Source organism: Merops nubicus, unplaced genomic scaffold, assembly GCF_000691845.1.
Source record: "Merops nubicus isolate BGI_N331 unplaced genomic scaffold, ASM69184v1 scaffold45558, whole genome shotgun sequence".
In the NCBI taxonomy this organism is placed as follows: domain Eukaryota; kingdom Metazoa; phylum Chordata; class Aves; order Coraciiformes; family Meropidae; genus Merops; species Merops nubicus.
Genome location: NW_008624629.1, coordinates 27,673 through 44,769, shown reverse-complemented (window position 1 = coordinate 44,769; position 17,097 = coordinate 27,673). Strand labels below are relative to the sequence as shown.

At 43.7% G+C, this 17,097-nt stretch overlaps 1 protein-coding gene across 1 annotated transcript; it reads right to left on the bottom strand.

The window, feature by feature from the left end:
- Positions 1-5,475: 5,475 nt before the first annotated feature.
- On the bottom strand, positions 5,476-15,678 carry LOC103777849 (keratin, type I cytoskeletal 23-like). The gene is given in 9 exon segments (XM_008945411.1): positions 5,476-5,579; positions 6,246-6,277; positions 7,059-7,279; positions 8,000-8,125; positions 8,217-8,378; positions 9,962-10,118; positions 11,375-11,457; positions 15,123-15,551; positions 15,553-15,678. Coding segments are annotated over 9 exon segments (1,440 nt in total).
- Between the last annotated feature and the right edge of the window lie 1,419 nt (positions 15,679-17,097).

The following is a 17,097-nucleotide window of genomic DNA, read 5'->3' as shown; positions in this document are numbered from 1 at the left end:
GCAGCCCCATTTCCGTGCCACCGGAGCGGGCGCGGGGTGTGCATAGGCCGCTTTGGCACTAGAGGCCACCACACGCCTGCCTAAAGCCTCGCAGGGCCACACCGACGGGTTCCCGGGCTGGAGCCCGAGCGTGGTTAATGAAACTCACAGATTGCATAAGAAACTGTCGCATATTACCCACTTCTCTAGTCCTGTATCCAGAAGAAAGGGTTTTTGCATAACACTTGTGGCCAATTGTTTAAAGTAATATTTATCTTCACAGCTACAGGCTGTGACTGCAGGAGTCTAGTGCTGGGTATGGCAGTTTGTAAGCAATGCCAGCAAGTGCTACCTCTCTTTCTGGAGCTTAAAAGCTTCCTTTTTGAAGGCAGGGATGTTGGAATTGTGCCCCTTTCTTGGTGACTGATGCCTGAGTATCTAAATTTTTAGGCAACAATGTGCTCTAGGCATTAAAGAAAAGTGTCTTTGGTTTTGTTTTTACGTTTTTCTTCTGCATAGATCCATGTGGAAGGTGTTTGTTCACAGAGTGACTTGGTGCCTGGCTCGAGACTGGGCTGGAGTGAGATTAGCTCTGAAATGGAGCTGGGCACTGACAGGGCTCCCCAAAATGGATCATTTGTCTCACAAATAAGGAATGAAAAAGTGCTTTTTTTTGAACTTGCACTGTTAGCTTTGACATTGCAATTTCTGTCTACTGGCTGCAGCATTACCTATTTCCTTCTTTGAAATTGCTCTGGCAAGAGTTGCTTCCAGTGTATTTCTGTGGTGCACTTTATGCTTCAGTTTCTCAGGTGTGTGATTCAGAGGCGTACCCTGAGCTGGGCTGGCTCTCCTCGGAGAGCAGCAGCCTGTCAACTTCTGTCCTACAGACACACTCTGTAGCGTGTTGGCTGCTGCAGCTGCCTTGGTTCTCCTTCCTTTCCCTGCCTGCTCCAGATAATTATTCCTCTAAACTGAATTACATTTTCTGTAATGATATTCTTCATTTTTGTTGCTTTCTATGGATCCTAATGACAGGCTATCAAATGAACTCCTTTTGGCTTGTCCTTAGGACGTTGGAGAGGAAGAAAATCTACCCTGGTCTATGTAGCTATTGGAAGTGTCTTTACCACAGCTGATGCTATGATTTTATGCCTTTAAGCTCTGATGCATATTCAGACTTTCCAAAGGCAAACAAGCATGTCCAGGAGCAGTGGCCACACGCCAGGGGTCATGCTGAGATTGCCAGCTCTGAGCTCGTGCCGTGAGGGCCACCCAGGCAGGAATGGACTGATGCTCACCTTCAGTGGGGCATTTCTGCACACAGTTCTTGTGTGCCAGCCCCTAGATGTGTGGCTCAAGTAGGTCACTTCAGTGTACAGTCATACAATTAAAGATGTCTTAAAAATACAACTTGAAATGAAATGAAAAATTTTCCTGAGGAAGGAATGATGAGGAAGCAGCAAAATCACTTGTGATCTCATGAAGCTGAATGTGCAAGCAGAGTCAATAATTCTGATGCTTTTGCTGTATAATGCAGGATGGGGGAGGCTGGGGGATTCAGGCCTCCCCAGCGTTGCTGTTTCTTGCTTCCTTCTCTATAGATCCTTCCCTTTTCTAAATGATTCATGCACAGGAACAGGCATCTCCCAGCAAAACTTTAGAAACCTTTATAGGTCAGGGTGTGGACGTTGTGAAATGTTTTACCAGCTCTTCTGCCTATTCTCTCAGCTTCAAAAATAGCATGCAAACCATGTTTTTAGCAGCATTATAAAGGCTACATTTTCTTTTCTTCTCTTTCTGAAATTACTTCATAAATTTTGCATCTATACTAAAAAGGTGGGCAGAGAGCAAAAATCTTGCATTCTTGTTCATAAATAAGAAAGAAACCTGTCAATGTGCGGCCACATCCCCCAGAGAAGAATGTGTGATTAATAGCACAAACCATTCTGGCATTACCTCATGGCACACTTCTTCCAGAGGATCAACAAGTCACTTAGCAGAGCTGTGGGCTGGAACCTACCTGAAGAGGTTTTAGCATTCTGCGAGGGAAGCGAGCCATGACTCAGAGCTGCTCTGGAGTGCAGTCAGGGCTGCTGGAAGTCACGGTGGAGGATTATTTAGTGCAGGACTTCCTTAAATGGCAGGTGAAACTGCGAGAGGTGATTTGTGAATGCTGATGGTTTCAGCCTCCTTTTATAGACTGCGAGTTCCTCAGTCTTGTTAGTTTGCAAAAGTGTTGTTACATCATTCACTTAGAAATGGCATTCTCTCCCACTGACACTTCTTACTTTCCCTATTCCATTTATGGGAAATAAAAGATATTCGCTTTGAGTGTATTATTTTATATGATGTTTCAGATTTTTTTGAACTGCAGTTTCTTTGGGCCGGGGTCAGTCACTTCCTTGATGTTGAACCAGTGCTCCTGTGTACTTTTGATACTGAAGTAGAATAAATGTCAGCTAACAGTGTTCAATCAGTTTTAATACAGTGAATTAGTAAGCTAATTTTTCAAGCAGTACAATGTCACACTCCTGAAGGTTTCCTTTCCTTCAAGACACTGACCTGACACTAAGAGAAAGAAGCACACTTCTTTTTTAGTTCCCCAAATACTACAAAATCACCAAAGGCACCTGGGCACAGTGTTCCTCACAGGGCTCATTTTGGTAGGGCTGTTGGCACTTGTAAATGGAAGAAGGTCGTTAAAGTGTAGGCAGGGTCTTGACTGGCAGGACACTGGAAAGGAACCGAGCAGAACGTCTCCTCAGCACGACCGGAGCCACAATCGCGGCAACCACAGAACGTCTTCGCGGAAGCTCTGCTGTCTGATACCAGCCTAAGTAGAAGCTGTGAAGTGATGAACTCCACTTTAGTTGCTATCAGTGGCTTTCTCTGCAGCCTTGAGCAACTTGTGTCATCTCTTTTTCCAGTTTCTCAAGCAATAAAGTGGGAATGATAATCATCCCCCCATTCATTATCTCCCTAACTTCATCTCTCAGCATGTTGTGAGAGTATAATGATAACAGTGAAGGCAAGTGGTAAATGTATAGTATTGTTATTTACTATTTAGGGTTCAGACCCACCCTAAATACGTTTAGAAATGCACAGCTCACCTACTGGAACACAAGTTCAGAAATAGCAAATAACCAGTAGACAAAGACAGCCTATGGCTGGTGACACAATATCACAAGCTGTTCAGCAAGAGGGAAATCTGCAGTTACCCAGTGTTCTAAAGCTGTGAAAAAAATCTCCAGAAATAAGCAATTTGTTCTGTAGAATACTTGCTTTCACTTAGAAAACAGAATGTAGTCTAACATTTATAAGTTTAAGGGCAAACTGGTTTGCTTCACTCGTTAAGAGACAGCAGCTGGCATGATGTGTTAGAGCCATTGATGGGCGACACGTTAGTGAGTGGGGTGAGCTCTGAGGTGTGCTGTGAGCTGGACTGGTCTGAGCATTGCAGGACGCAGTGACACAGCTGTCAGAGGGGGTCCAGACCACTGGAGCCGTGGTGTGGGTCAGGAATTCCTGCCTCCGAGCTGGTGCCAGCGCCGATTGTGAGGCAGGAGCGCAGGGACCGCATCTGTCACCCGCACGAGTGGGCACCAGGGCAGGAGTAAAGCCAGTGCATCGCTCAGGAATGTGAAATAAGGAGAGGTGTGTCCATAAAGCTCTTCAATTATTTCTTTCCTTCTTCCCTTGTAGTTTAGCACATTCAAAACCTAGCAGAAAGCATAGATACTTTCCTCTGATTTATAAATAGTTTGAAGTTTTAAAAATTATTTGTGTCACAGCAATGTGCCTATGATCTGTAAATGTGATAAGTGATTATAGCTTGAAATAACACAGAAAATTGTTCAGGAAGACCTAGGCACATTTTGTCCAGATGCTACAAACACCAGGTCTGCCTTGTTGGATCTGGTAAGCTGTAAGGAAGGACATTGTTAATTAGCCAAGAGTTACTAATCCTGTAATACAAGTTTTACCCAATTTAAAGAAACCATTAGGTAATCCATTCAGTGCTTTTGGGATCTCTTTGTGCAACAAGGGTGGAGAGTTGGGGGGCGGGGGGCGATGGGGAATCGTGAACTGGTCCAAACATGCCAGTGAGAAAACATTGTATCATGGAGATGGACTTTGTTTATTTTAAATCTGCATTCTGTTTGACATTTTCACTGTCTTTTGTGAGCCTCATTTCAAAGTGAAGCAGGTAGCAGGAATCCTTTATGAAGTCCCCGTGTGAGTGGGTATGAAAGAGTACAGTGACAATATTGCTCAGGAATACGAGGCTGCCTGGAACAAATGGTTTATATGCAGACACTGACTTTGGAATGCAAATCCCTGCAGACACTCATTACACTCCACTTTGTCTCTCTTCATTCTGCTTTACAGTGTTCCTTGTCTAAATAGTCCTCATAAAATTTCTCTTTCTCTTGCTCAGTTTTTAGTTCTGCATATCCCTGGAAATTTCTCCTCTTGCTGTTAGGGTCTCCTGCTCGGTCGGTGGCTGGGCGGATGTGAGAAAGGGGAAGGAGCTTGGATGTGGCTGAGCTGGGGCCTCTCCCCTTTCGGTGGAAGGCACTGATGTGCCAGTCTGCCCTGACTGCAGAACCCGTCAGCAGCAGCCATGAACATTGATGTGAAAGCAAAGAACTGAAATGGTTTTTTGAATTAAATGGGTGACTGAGAAAGAATGAGAATATTTAGAAAAGCACTTCCAACCTTTGAAGGAAAGCATGTCAAGGCAGTTAAAGAAAATTTCTCTAATGCTGAAGGATAAAGAACCATTCCTATGGGGAGTGTTTTAGTAAAGTATACAAGAATCCTACTAATAATGCTGGTTTAAACAGTGACGTTGAAAAGTTTCTGTAGAGAAGTCTGATAGTTTTGCTTATGTAAATGTCACCTCTAAGTTGTGTCCCCTCTTTTCTTCTTTTTTTGAGTCCATCCACTTTTATACCTCCTGAAACAATGAGGCTTTTGCAGCCTTGACCTCTGTCTGTAACAGCCACTTTGGGTTGGTGCATAGGGAGGAGAAAGCAAAATCAGAAATTCCAGGGACCAGAACAGGTAATGGAAAAGAATTTATTGGCTGCAGTGAGGTGTATGATGGGAGATATAAGACCAGGAGAAAAGTGGAGAGATTATTCACTTTAAATTATAGTTAATTTTCAGAGCAATAAATGAATCATAGATGGAGATTCATGCCCCGGTGAGATGTGTGCAATACATAAGGTAGCAGCTCAGCCAGTATTTTCATCAAATAGCTTTTCTTTGGTGGTTTGATGACTAAAAGAAAGCTCTTTAAACTAACAATATCAGCTCTACCTAGCTCTGTATGGCACTTTGTTTATTAGGTTGCAAGTCATTTTAGGAGAGAGTTCACTCTAGTGTCCCTGTTGACACACAGGGAGACCAACACGCCGCGCGCAGTTGCACAGAGGGTTCTCGGAGCTCGCGCGCCAGGAAAGCCACAAGTTAGCAGAACTCTTCACTTCACTCTTGCTGGTGGATCTCGTTGATGGTGGAGGACACCACCTGCCCATCCACACTGTCATGGACAATGGCTTTGATCTTCCGGTTGGTCTGCCTGGCATGTTCTGGGAGAAAAAAGAAAGGGTAATTAGACAAGAAGCAGTGCTGAGACAAGATGATGCAGGGAAAGCTTCGTTTACAGTAATTTACCAGCCACGTCCTCAGCTGATTTATCTTTACATGTTTCCCTTTAAGTCAACACTTACTCTTGCTCTCTGTGAAATGCACTGCCAGAGAGTCAGCCGAGCCTCGGCCGGGTCAGGGCAGATGAATAATGCGGCCACATCCCAGGCAATGCAAATCCAGCTTCAGAGCAGGTTATCCAAAACGGCTGTGGGTCATGCTCATGCCAGAATAGGAGTTTCCAGACATGCAGATTTTCTGCTGTCTCTCAAGCCCTAGCACTGTTTTAGTCACCAAATGGAGTCTTTGTGCCTCCTCATATACCATGAAAGTTTTAGTCTGGAGTCTGGGCTTTGGACACGGCGTTGGGCGACCAGAGGCCAGTGTGAACACAGTCCCTGAGTGGGCAGAGTGTGCTCAGAGGTGCCGCCTTTCCCCAGACCCATGAGTCACTGAAATTGTTCTCAAATATGGGCTACATGAGAATTAACTGCCTTGCAATCCCTTCGTAGTTCATTCATGTAAGGTTAAAATTGGTCTGACTGAAAGTTGATTGGAAATTACAATAATTAAAAGCCACTATAGAGGACAAAATAAGGGACTTTTACCTTTAGCTTTTGATTCAGATTTTCTTGCTATCCTGTGAAGATAATAAAAGAGAAAAAATAATGATTATACTGATTTCAAGAAGTTTTTCATCCCCTTCTTCTCACTGATTCTAAGGAGACCTCATGCCACTAAGAAGAGAGATTAAAAATAAAAAGAAAGAATGGTGGTTTTAGACCACGAGAACTTTTGCTCTTTGGTAGTCTTAGGTACAGATATTCTCACCTGGGACTGTTCCTTGCTACACTGATTATCGCTCCTGCTGTGGACAGTTGCATTATTTCTGTCCTGCCTCCCTGAGATTTTCTCTTGCAAAGGCTGCTAATCTTCCTTTTTCTGATTTGTATCAATAAGACATACTCTGTACATAAAGTGAGAGAATACAGAACAGAGGACTAAAGATTTCTGAGTGTGAGGATTTCAGACACGGCAGAGACGGGAACCAAAGCACCCTTCACACAGAAGGACACATCACACAGTTTGTGTGATGGTGGTTGGAACTGCAGATGGCTGACCAGAAAAGAGCTAAACTGGCATTTTTTTCCTATGCTGAGATCAGCATGCTGTGGGGATGTAGTTGGTTTTTTTTTTAATAAAGTTTCATTAATTTAGGTAATCCAAATTACATGGATACAAGTTTCTCTGTGTACTAAGTGGCCCAAGCTTTTTATTATGCTCCATCACATTAAAATACCAACCCTTGATGTAGTATGGAGCTCACAAGCTTTGATTAAGCATAAACAAACAAACAAATAAATAACCCAAATATGAGAACTCTCTTCTCATCTGTTCCAGTCGGGGCAGCTTTGCCTTACCCGTCAACATTCCCCTCCAGCAGCAGGCGGTACGTGGAGATTTCCTTCTCCAGGCGGGTTTTGATCCCAAGAAGAACCTTGTATTGGTTATTTTGCTGCTTCATGTCACGACGGACCTGGCTCAGCTCTTCCTCACATTTGGAGATGATCTGCTGCATGTTCTGGAGCGCGGCAGCGTAGTAATGCCGAGTGTCAGCCAGGGTGTCCTCCAGCATGCGTTTCTGGCAGGGCAGACAATACCAATACTGTGATTATTCTTTGTGTGGTAGGTACAGTGAGAAATGCCAGCAAATTCGGTCTCTAGCTGGGAGATTGCAAAGTTAAGTCTGTGGTAACTGAAACATGCATTTGCATGACTATTCCTGTGAAGGCAGCAGAAGCATGAAGCCGTGTCATGTGTGCAGAGAGGCAGAGGCTGAGCAATGTATGCCTGCTGAAGAGCTGTGCCCCTGTCACTCCTGGCTCTTCTGTCAGTTCTGTATTTACTGTCTAGAATTGCTCCAAAGTTTCCAAGTTATGGGGGTGTGAGCTTTAACCTGCACAAGAGCTGAGTAATGTTTTTGGATTCCCCACCAGTGTTTTTCACAGATGTTATGTTTCATACCTTGTAACAGGGGTTGTCACTATGCAGTTTGTATTACTGTCTGTCTTCCTGGGCAGGTTTCCTTTCTAGCTCATGAAATCAGCTATCTTATCTCTTCTTCTCCCCATGTTCTGTTCTAAGGAGAGACATAAATTTTTCACTTCTTGGCAGTGGTTGCTGAACCTATTTTACATGTCCTGCCAAAGTCAAGTGTGGTCCAAATTCTGTTTTCACTGATACTTTAATAACTGCAGTAAAGTCCCACTAGGCTGTGGATTTAAATGAAGCATTGGTCCATGGCAATTTCTTACAGTCTGTGCAGTAACCGAGGCCGGTCCGAGATGTCTGCAGCAGATACCTTACTCATCTGTGCCTGCAGCTCGATGTCCAGGGACTGCAAAGTACGTGTTAGGTCCTTGATCTCGTTCTCATTGCGCTGCATCAGCTCTGGGTTAGGGGCTGCTGCCAGAGTCATAGCTGTGCTCTGCAGAGACAAGCAGGAGAAAAGCTTTCTGCTTCTGCTCAGTCACTTACAGCAACAGGGACCTTTGCAACCAGCAGAAAAGAGCTGTTACCTGTTCTTTGTACCAGCTGTCCAGGCTCTGGCGATTCTTTTCAATTATGGCTTCATAATCTTCTCTTATTTCTGCTAGAATCTTGGCTAAGTCTTCAGGAGGTGCTGCATTTACTTTCACATTGACTTTGAAGTTTTGTGATGAGCGATTTGCTTCCATATCCTATTCATATGTTAGCAGAGGAAACAAACAAACTTGTTTATGAAAGTGGAAAGTTTTCATTCCTGGCTTGTCTTTTTCAGTTCTGTCCTCTCACAATAACCCAAAGATTTTTTTTTTCCTTATGGAAGGTTTATTGTTATATATATTCAGTTACCACTATTTGGAAAATTTATATATGAATAATACTAAGATGTGACTTAAACCAGTGACTTAAATCTGCTTCTGTGGCAGAACTGTGCTAGAGAACTCCGTAAAAAAACATGTGAGATCTTTTCTTTTAGTGTTTCTGGGAGATACATGCTGAATGGAGAAGCACTAACATTTTTTTATGTATTTTTCTATTAGGAACCCAAATAATTTGATGAAAATCTAACAGCAATTTCATCTTTCTTACCCTATATGTTAATATTTATGGAACTATAACTAAGTTTACAGGAAAGTAATGTAAAAAGTTCTATGTAATTGTTAAAGGTATAATTGGATTAAAGCATATAATTACCGTGTAAACAACATAATTACAGGACAAGTCAAGCAGGTATGGGAACATTCCTTTTGGTGTAGCACAATCTCATGTGCCAGGTACCATTTTCAAAAGCACCCAGGCAAAGTAGCATTTCAGGGTATGACATCACGGCCTCCAAACTGCAGAGCAGCTGGACAGAAGGATGTCTCTGTTGGCCACCCTGCTTCCAAAGCCTGGGTCACCCTCGCTGTGCAGGAGCAGCTTTGGCTGCAGGGGGTCGGCTGAAGACAGCTGCACCTTCTGCCTGTAACCCTGGTGTTCCTGTTCTCCTTTTTGATACTCCAACAGAGACTGAGTAGGGTGTTTGGTTCTGCATTAGGTAATAACTGAAAACATCATCGGATCAAGCGAAATGGAAACAGCATGTCACCAAGCTGTGGTGTTATATATGCAGGAGTAACAGAGGCTGCTGTGGAATGGCTCTGGAAGAATTCAGAGCAGCGTGATTTTGACAGTTATTAAGTATTATGTAATTATTGTGCTCAGGATTTTGCAAGAATAGGTAATTTTACTTGATTTCACCAACCATTTTTTTTTTTATTTTGATCCTTCAAGAATTTAAGGTCTGTTTAGTTCATGCCAGCCTTCTCAAGGTGACCCTGCTTGAGCTGGAGGGGTGGCTTCCAACCTTAACCACTCCATGCTTCTGTGATTCTGTGAAATGATATATCTGGAGTTGAGGGAAAAGTCTGTGATGAGTGAAACTCAACATCAACCAGTAATGTTTCCTATTTACTTGAAATCTGTATTTATAGCTATGTGTTTCTGAGAACACTTCTGTCAAATATGTCAGTTATTATTAGCTATGTGTGACAGATGAGGAGGTGGCTAAAAAAGAGGGGGAGAAAATACAGCAATTTGTTATCCTTTCTGAAATCCCAATTTAATTGCTAAGGTAATACACAAACTGTGTGTCTCATCTGACTCTGCTTGGCTTCTTTGGACATGATTAGGTTCTGAATCATCAATCCCATTTATAGATCGTGGCTCTTACGCAAAGTTAATTACACGGCAGTGGAGATTTGTGTGATAGGGTTTTACCAAGTGGAACGTTTCCTACCTCCTCATGGTCTTTCCTCCTGAGGATGTGCTCTTCTCTCAAACCTTCAATTTCCATTTCCAGATCTGTTGTAACAATGGTCAGGCCATCAAGTTCCTTACGTAGGTTCTCAACATCCACCTGCACCCCCTGCCTGCGAGCCTTCTCCGCTTCGTACCTGTGGAGAAAGAGAAGTAAAGCACGTGCTGAGAACAGGCTGCTTCTGGGCTCCTGGGGGAGTGGTGGCACACAGAAGTAAACTGGCTGGAGTCCTCTGAGTAAGGAACCAGAAAGAACAAAAAACCAAATCCTGTTTCTAAAATATGTTATTTGAGTATTCTTGAATAGTCTTAAAAATAGGATAGATTTCATTACTGGTTTTCTTTCTTCCTTACAACTCCTCCTATATGGTATGAAATAATTTGTCTTTCCTTCATTTTCCTTTTTCCATTTTAACTTTCACCAAGTTGTGAAAGCTTTGAGAATATGATCCTGAGAAATCTGCCAATAAAGATATGAAAAGAGTATCAACAACCAATACTTTCTGTGTTTTTTCCAAAATAATAACTTTTCCATCCTTCAGAAAAGAGGGAAATGTCATGGAAGCCAGTTACTAACATTCCTCTCTAACCTCTTGCAGTTTGCCATCTGTTGTGAGCCAAAGGCAGGAGGGCTGTGCTCTGTCTTCCCTTGGGCACGTGGAGCACTTGTGCTCCTCAGGATCAGTCCCTTAACTTCACTTTTGTCCATTCAGTCTCTCAGACTTTCTATGATTCTGGTCCCTCAAAGCAGTTCCACTGTTCCCTTTTTAAGGAGTAAGGCAAGTCTCCATGATTCCTAAGAAGTCTAACTTACAGAAATGTAAATTCCTTTCCTTTGCAAAGATCTGACATCTTTCAAAAATGGGCTGAAGAATGAAACTGCAGGCTGGTAGCCAAGGCAGTACTGGCCCATTCACTGTGGCCCAGCTTTGGAGACTCCAAAGCAGCAGATTCTGACGGACGAGTATTTCCTGCAGAGCTGGAGAGAGGAGCTGATAGGTGCAGGAAATGGGTTTGGGCTGGACCAGGGACGCACAGTGCAGAGAAGGGTTAATTTGTATTCCCAGATGACAGTTTTAAGTGTCTTTTGTCACAAGTATCAAGTGTCTGCTGTAAAACCTGCTCTTCAGGACCTGAGCCAAGTATCATAAACAAGGTGACTCAAGATTGTTCACCAATCATCTGTGGGTTTTACATCCTTTTTATCCCTTCTGGTTTGGTGGTGGGTTTTTTTTAGATTTTTTCTTTTTTCTGTTCTGCATTGATTTTATTTATCCAATATCACAAGAAAACCTTGGTAACATCAGTTGCATATTGGATTATCAAGAAAAAGCAATGTTTTGCTTAATCCTCTTTCAAACTTAATTGGGAAACCAAAGAAGAGCTTACTTACTTGAGCTTGAAGTCTTCAGATGCCATGTTAGCATTATCAATTTGTAAAAGGATACTGGCATTGGTGATCTTCCCATCCTCAATCTGGAAAACAGAGAACCCAGCAGGACACTCAGGGTTGCCATGTGGTGATGGTGAATAAACTGTGCTGGTTTTGGCTTCCTGCTGCTTGTAGGAAGCATCTAAATAGTAGAATTCTCATGTTAAGGAGAGTACATGAGAATGAAAGAAGCTTAGTTTCCTAATTCATTTAGATGTTTCTGCAGTTTTTGTCCATAATCTTACTTTTTTCCTTGTCTTACTTTTCTGGATATGAAGCAGGAGTCATCATCTTATTCCTGGCCAGGTAGAGGATATGAATTATATTACACAATACAGAATAACGATCACCCTCTTCCCCTTTTTTTGTGAGCTGATTTTGATTCTGTTTAGCACTGCTGGAAAAGCAGCCTTTAGGATTAATTTCAGTAAGAACCATTAAGCTGTGTCTGAGTACAGTCACAATGCCAGAACTAATCACAGGCGTGTAGATGAGGTGCTGAGGAACGTGGTGTAGTGGTGAACTTGGTAGTGTTGGGTTAATGGTCAGACTTGATGACCTGAAAGGTCTTTCCCAACTGAAACGATTTCTGTGATTCTGTGACAAGCTAAGGGGTAAGCCCACGGATAAACTCCTCCCTGAAGAGGGCTGTGAGCTGACACGTAGCGATGGTAACAGCAGCTCCTGAGCAGGACCCTCAGGTCCATGTGTGCTCCAGCCTGCAGTGCCGTGGGTTGGTGTTTTAACAACACTGGCATGCAGCTGCCATGGTCTGTGCAGTTTTTGAGCTAGACCTGTACTGCATCGTGCAGCAGCGTGGGGTGATTAGTTCATGTTTCTGACTTTGCTTTGGGATGTCAAAAACTGCCCTAAAAGGTGCATCACGTGTTGTACTTTGCATGCACGGGAAAGTTTGGCAGTCCCTGTTAACAGGAATAGCTTTATCTGTAGGTCTGAGTGTGAAAAGCTCAGTATTACATTCAAAAACTTAGAAAGAATTCAAGCAAGAACTCATACATAATTAGCAGGAACTACTAATTGTGGGACATCAGATCCATTTCTTACAAAGAGGAAAGGGAAGCGTGGCTGCAGTTCCGACAGCTGCCTTCACTCAGCACTTCCCTGGGAAAACAAGGTGTGGGATGGCTGGACAGCAATCCTTAGCCAGTTACAGAGCTCTCAGCACCGTGAAGAAAAAATTCCCATGCCTAAATGAATCACCAGGAAACAAGGAAATGACAGAAGTGTCCTGAAGTGTCAAAAGTGTACCTCTCAGAGTGAAAAAGAAGGTGCCTGTGAGATGTTTTAATTAATCTGTTAAGGGACAGTGCGTTTTTGAGCAACTAGCAGCACACTTAGGATGCTGCCCTGGAACATGATCAAGCTGAGAAGTGGAACAATAAATACCCTTAGTGTGATGCTGTCAGGAGTTTGTTGTCAGAGATAGAAGTAGTTCTTGAGTCCATCTGTAGGGACTGGCAGATTTTGCTATGGAAGGTAGTGAGGCAATGAGAAAGCAACGTGAGTTCTTCAGCTTTGTGCCCTTCGATAGCCCCACAACACATTTATATAAATGCCTTGTGGCCCTTCCTGTGCAGTTGGAACACTTGTCTGTGTGCTGCCAGCTGCTCTACACTGCTGCTTGCTGGGCCAGTCACAGCACCTTTCCACTGTGGAGTTACCTGTTTGCAATTAGACAGAAATCTCCACTGCAGCCAGCACAAATATGGGTGCAGTGCATTGCTCCAGCAACCCACAAACTTACTGATAACTTAATTCAGAACTCAGACATTATTATGTATGAAATACGCCCAAATTCCTTCTCAAAATAGAGATTTTTCAAGGAGGCTTCCCGTGCCTTACTTCTTCCTCAGCACCTCTGTGTCCTTTGTCCAACAGCATTGATCCTGTCACCCTGAATGCTCTGTAGGTCAGTTTGTTTAGTGGTACAAGATGTTTGAATGAGACATTTGCCTGGAGTACTGGTGCTGTTTTACTTTGTATTGGGTCAGGCTGGAGCAAGGCTGCCTGTGGCTCCGTCTGGCATGTTCGTCCAGAACGCAGGCACCCAGGGGAGAGTGTGCTCCAAAGTGTAGAACCCAAATCATTACATGCCTTCAAGTTTGGACAGCCAGTATACCATAGACTTTCTGTGTTATTGGATGTAGGATCCTAAATTTTGTCTAAATTTCATTTTAGGTGCTAAATTAGTTTCACTTTTAAAATTAATGGCTAATTAATTTAATTATGGTTAATATTTAGATGCTTTATTTTCACTCATTTTAGTGGCAGTCATGGTGCTAATTGCAATGATGCATAGAGAAAGTAAAAATTCTGGGTTAAATCACTGCCGTGTTGCCTGTAAATAATCCTTTGAGAGCTTCCCCCCATGTGCACCCCAGAGGGGAAGGGCCTGGCAGGGACAGACAGCAGTCTGCTGGTGCCTGCACCAGTCACCACGTGGTTACTGTGAGCAGGAGAAGTAAGATGTTTGGGTGCGAAAGATTCAAAAATGAGGGCTCTCCCCCAGTCAGCATTGTGTTCTTACTGTCTTCCTAAATCTTTCTGATTTATTAATTCCAAATCAATGTGAACACATTTATGTTCTTGATGAACAAGTTTCCATCTCTGGATCAGTTAAAGAAGTGCTCAGGCGCTAGGTCTGGAGACGATGACCTGTCTTTATCCTGAAAGCAGAGCCAGGTGAGGACAGCTCTGGCTCTCCTTGCACACTGTCTGTGGTCGGGGTGCCTCCTCTTCTGCCTGGAGGCCACACATTTCACTGGCAGCAGGCAGTTTGATTGAGTCCCTGGCCTCAATCGGCAAAGATGAGGGATAATGCCATTTCCAAGCCCTTATGAAAAAACTTTCTCAGGGTCTTGAGAGCCACTCGCCAAGTGACTGTGCTCTAAAAGTGGAGGGGAAACGACAACATTGCGTTTGGAATAGCTTTGGGTTTTGCCCCATATAGCTGTGTAAAGTTAATTACTCTGATTAGTCACACAGATTGTTACAGTGCTAAGTATGTTCATTATGAATACACATTAATATTATGCTTAAATTTGAAGACACGTGAGTTTGGGAGATTGAAAGAGTTACTGTTGAACGTTAATATTAACTACTGGCAGGAACCAGAAATTCTCCTTTTAATTACAGTGAAAGCATCCACAAGGAATTTGTCACTGCTATTTTCTTAATTACAATGAAGTATTTTTCCATCTGATTACATAAGCTCATTGGACCCAGAACTCCTGTAGTTTCATTGTCTGCTACCACAGGAATCAAAGAACTGAAACGCAACAGTATGTCTGAAGAGAGCCTGCATGAAAGCAGCAGTCTTCTCTGCTTGCCTGCTTTGTAATTGCTTGAGTACATGTGCAGTCAGAAAGACCAAATCCAGCCAGACATAGTTCCTCAAACCACAGTTTCATGTACAGAGACGAACGCCTGGCAGCACGCGGATCTCTTTATACTGCCAGGCTTTGCAGAATCCCCCGTCTCTCCTGCCAGCCTTTCTTTCTGGTCCCCATTCTCCTCCTTATGAGCACAGAGAATGTTTATGCTCAGGTCCCGTAACCACTTCCATTAGTATTTCTAACATTTCAAAGGTTTTATGTAACTTTTTAAAAAGAAAACCATCAGCATAGATGAGTACCCAGATTCCTTAAAAGAGCACAGAATGACATAGTCACTCACAGCTCTGACTTACCTGTCTTTGCATGTCAGTGACGTTTTGCTCGTATTGGTTGAAGTCATGCCTCTTTCCGTGAGACTTTGTCTTGTGCCACTCTAGGATGCAGCTTTCCAGCTGAGCGTTAGCTGCTTCTAGGGCGCGGACCTTGTCCAGGTAGGCAGCCAAACGGTCATTCAGGTTTTGCATGGTCTGTTTCTCATTCCCACCCAGGAAGATGCTTTCCCCATGGTTCTCGCCGAAGCCTCCCCAGGGTGCCCCTCCTCCTGTCGCCAGCCAGAGGGGTCTGGCAGAGGAGAAGGAGGTGTGTGTGCTGCTGGCACCACCATCTGCACTTGAAGGTCTGTAAGAAGGTCCTTGCTGGGCCAAACCACACCCTGAACTACCCCTGAGGGACCCAGAAAAAAACTGGAAAGGGCCTTGGCTGGTACCCATGTTTAGCTCTGTTGTGAATCTAACCCAATGTTTGACTGCCTAGCACTGAGCAGCTTCGTAGCCTTCCCTAAGCGGCTTTATGCCTTTTCCTGTGGGAGTTTCCCTTCGATGAATGACTACAGCAACAAGATTGTGTCATCATGAAACGTGCTTCCTCTTGGTCAACTCTGAAGCATTTATTAGCCTGCACACGCTCTTGTTGTTATTTGGAATCACAGCCACATACCGGATTGCTTTCCTTTCCTTTTGGTTGTTTTGGCTTTTTTTTTTTTTTCTTTTTCTTTTCATATTATAATAGTGAGGTGTGGCTAAAAACTGTAGGTGTGGAACAAGATCTGCTCTGCCTCAGACGTTTTTCTAACCCTGTAGTTAATATATTATATTTTCCTGCCTATGAAGAGAAAAGTTATCATCCTTCCCAGAATAAGTGCAGAGCTGGCGCAGGGTTGAGTCTCTCTGAGTGCTGTATTTCTGTTGTAATTCTCAGGCTTTAGAATTACAACTGCCTGTGAATCCTGAAACACAGCGTGTCCTATCAGGCTGTCATTAACATACCCAACAGCTTCAGCCTGGATGAGACATGAGGAGTTAATTAGCCATCCTCTGCCACTTGTCTAAAACTCCAGTCCAAAGTGAGGCAGGCCCAGCTATTCCCTTCAGCTGTCCATTTCCAGGTGAAATACATGAAGATTAGGGACTTGACAATCCTTTCTACTGATTTGTTTCATTATTTGAGGTGCAGTCATATTTCAATGTTCTTGTTGAAATAGATAGCAATGAAGGGATTTCTGGCTGTCACTAGTGTTGATACTATTAACATATTTAAATATTTAGCTACAGAAGATATTTAGAATATGAGAGTGTAACAACACTTGAAAAATTCAAGTCCTTATTTAAAGCCACCAGCCCTGCGTTGGCCTGGCAATCATGCCAAAACAGGGCTCCTCAAAAGTTTCAGTACCATGCTGTCAAGTGTCTTCTATCGAATGCAGAACGGGCAAGTCTGGCTTCTGCAAAGGTTTTCCTGTTCCTCCTGCTCTTAGGGAGGTGGTCAATGGTGAAGTGTCCCCATGCTGCCCAGTGGGCTTATGGGGTTTGAGCCGAGGGACAGGATAGAGTAAGAAGCTTTGGGAAGAGGCAGGAAAGCGAGTGGGCATGGGCAAGGCAACGAGGCAGCTGCCTTTCTCTAGAGCAGCCGAGGGCTCAGCTCTTTCCTGAGTTCTTCCTTGGCACTGTTACTTTCCGAGCGGTGGGCTCGGAGAGCTGGACAAATGAGTTACACTGCCCGGGGAGAAACCCGAAGGAACAATCGGTTACTGTTTGTTTCGTGTGAGAGTGTCCCGTAATGACGAACTGCTGCACTTCATCCTTCCCAGGGGGCCTCCTGGCTCACTGCTGAGTAGGGCAGGATGTGAGCTCCTCCTCGTGGCTCTGCCTCGGCTTTGCTCAGCACCTGCTGAAGTTCTTTTCACCAGTTACCTCTCCACTGAGTGCAGTGTTCCTTCCTATTCCTCATGCGCTTTGCTGGATAGAAGTGCTAACATTGTTAATTGTCTGG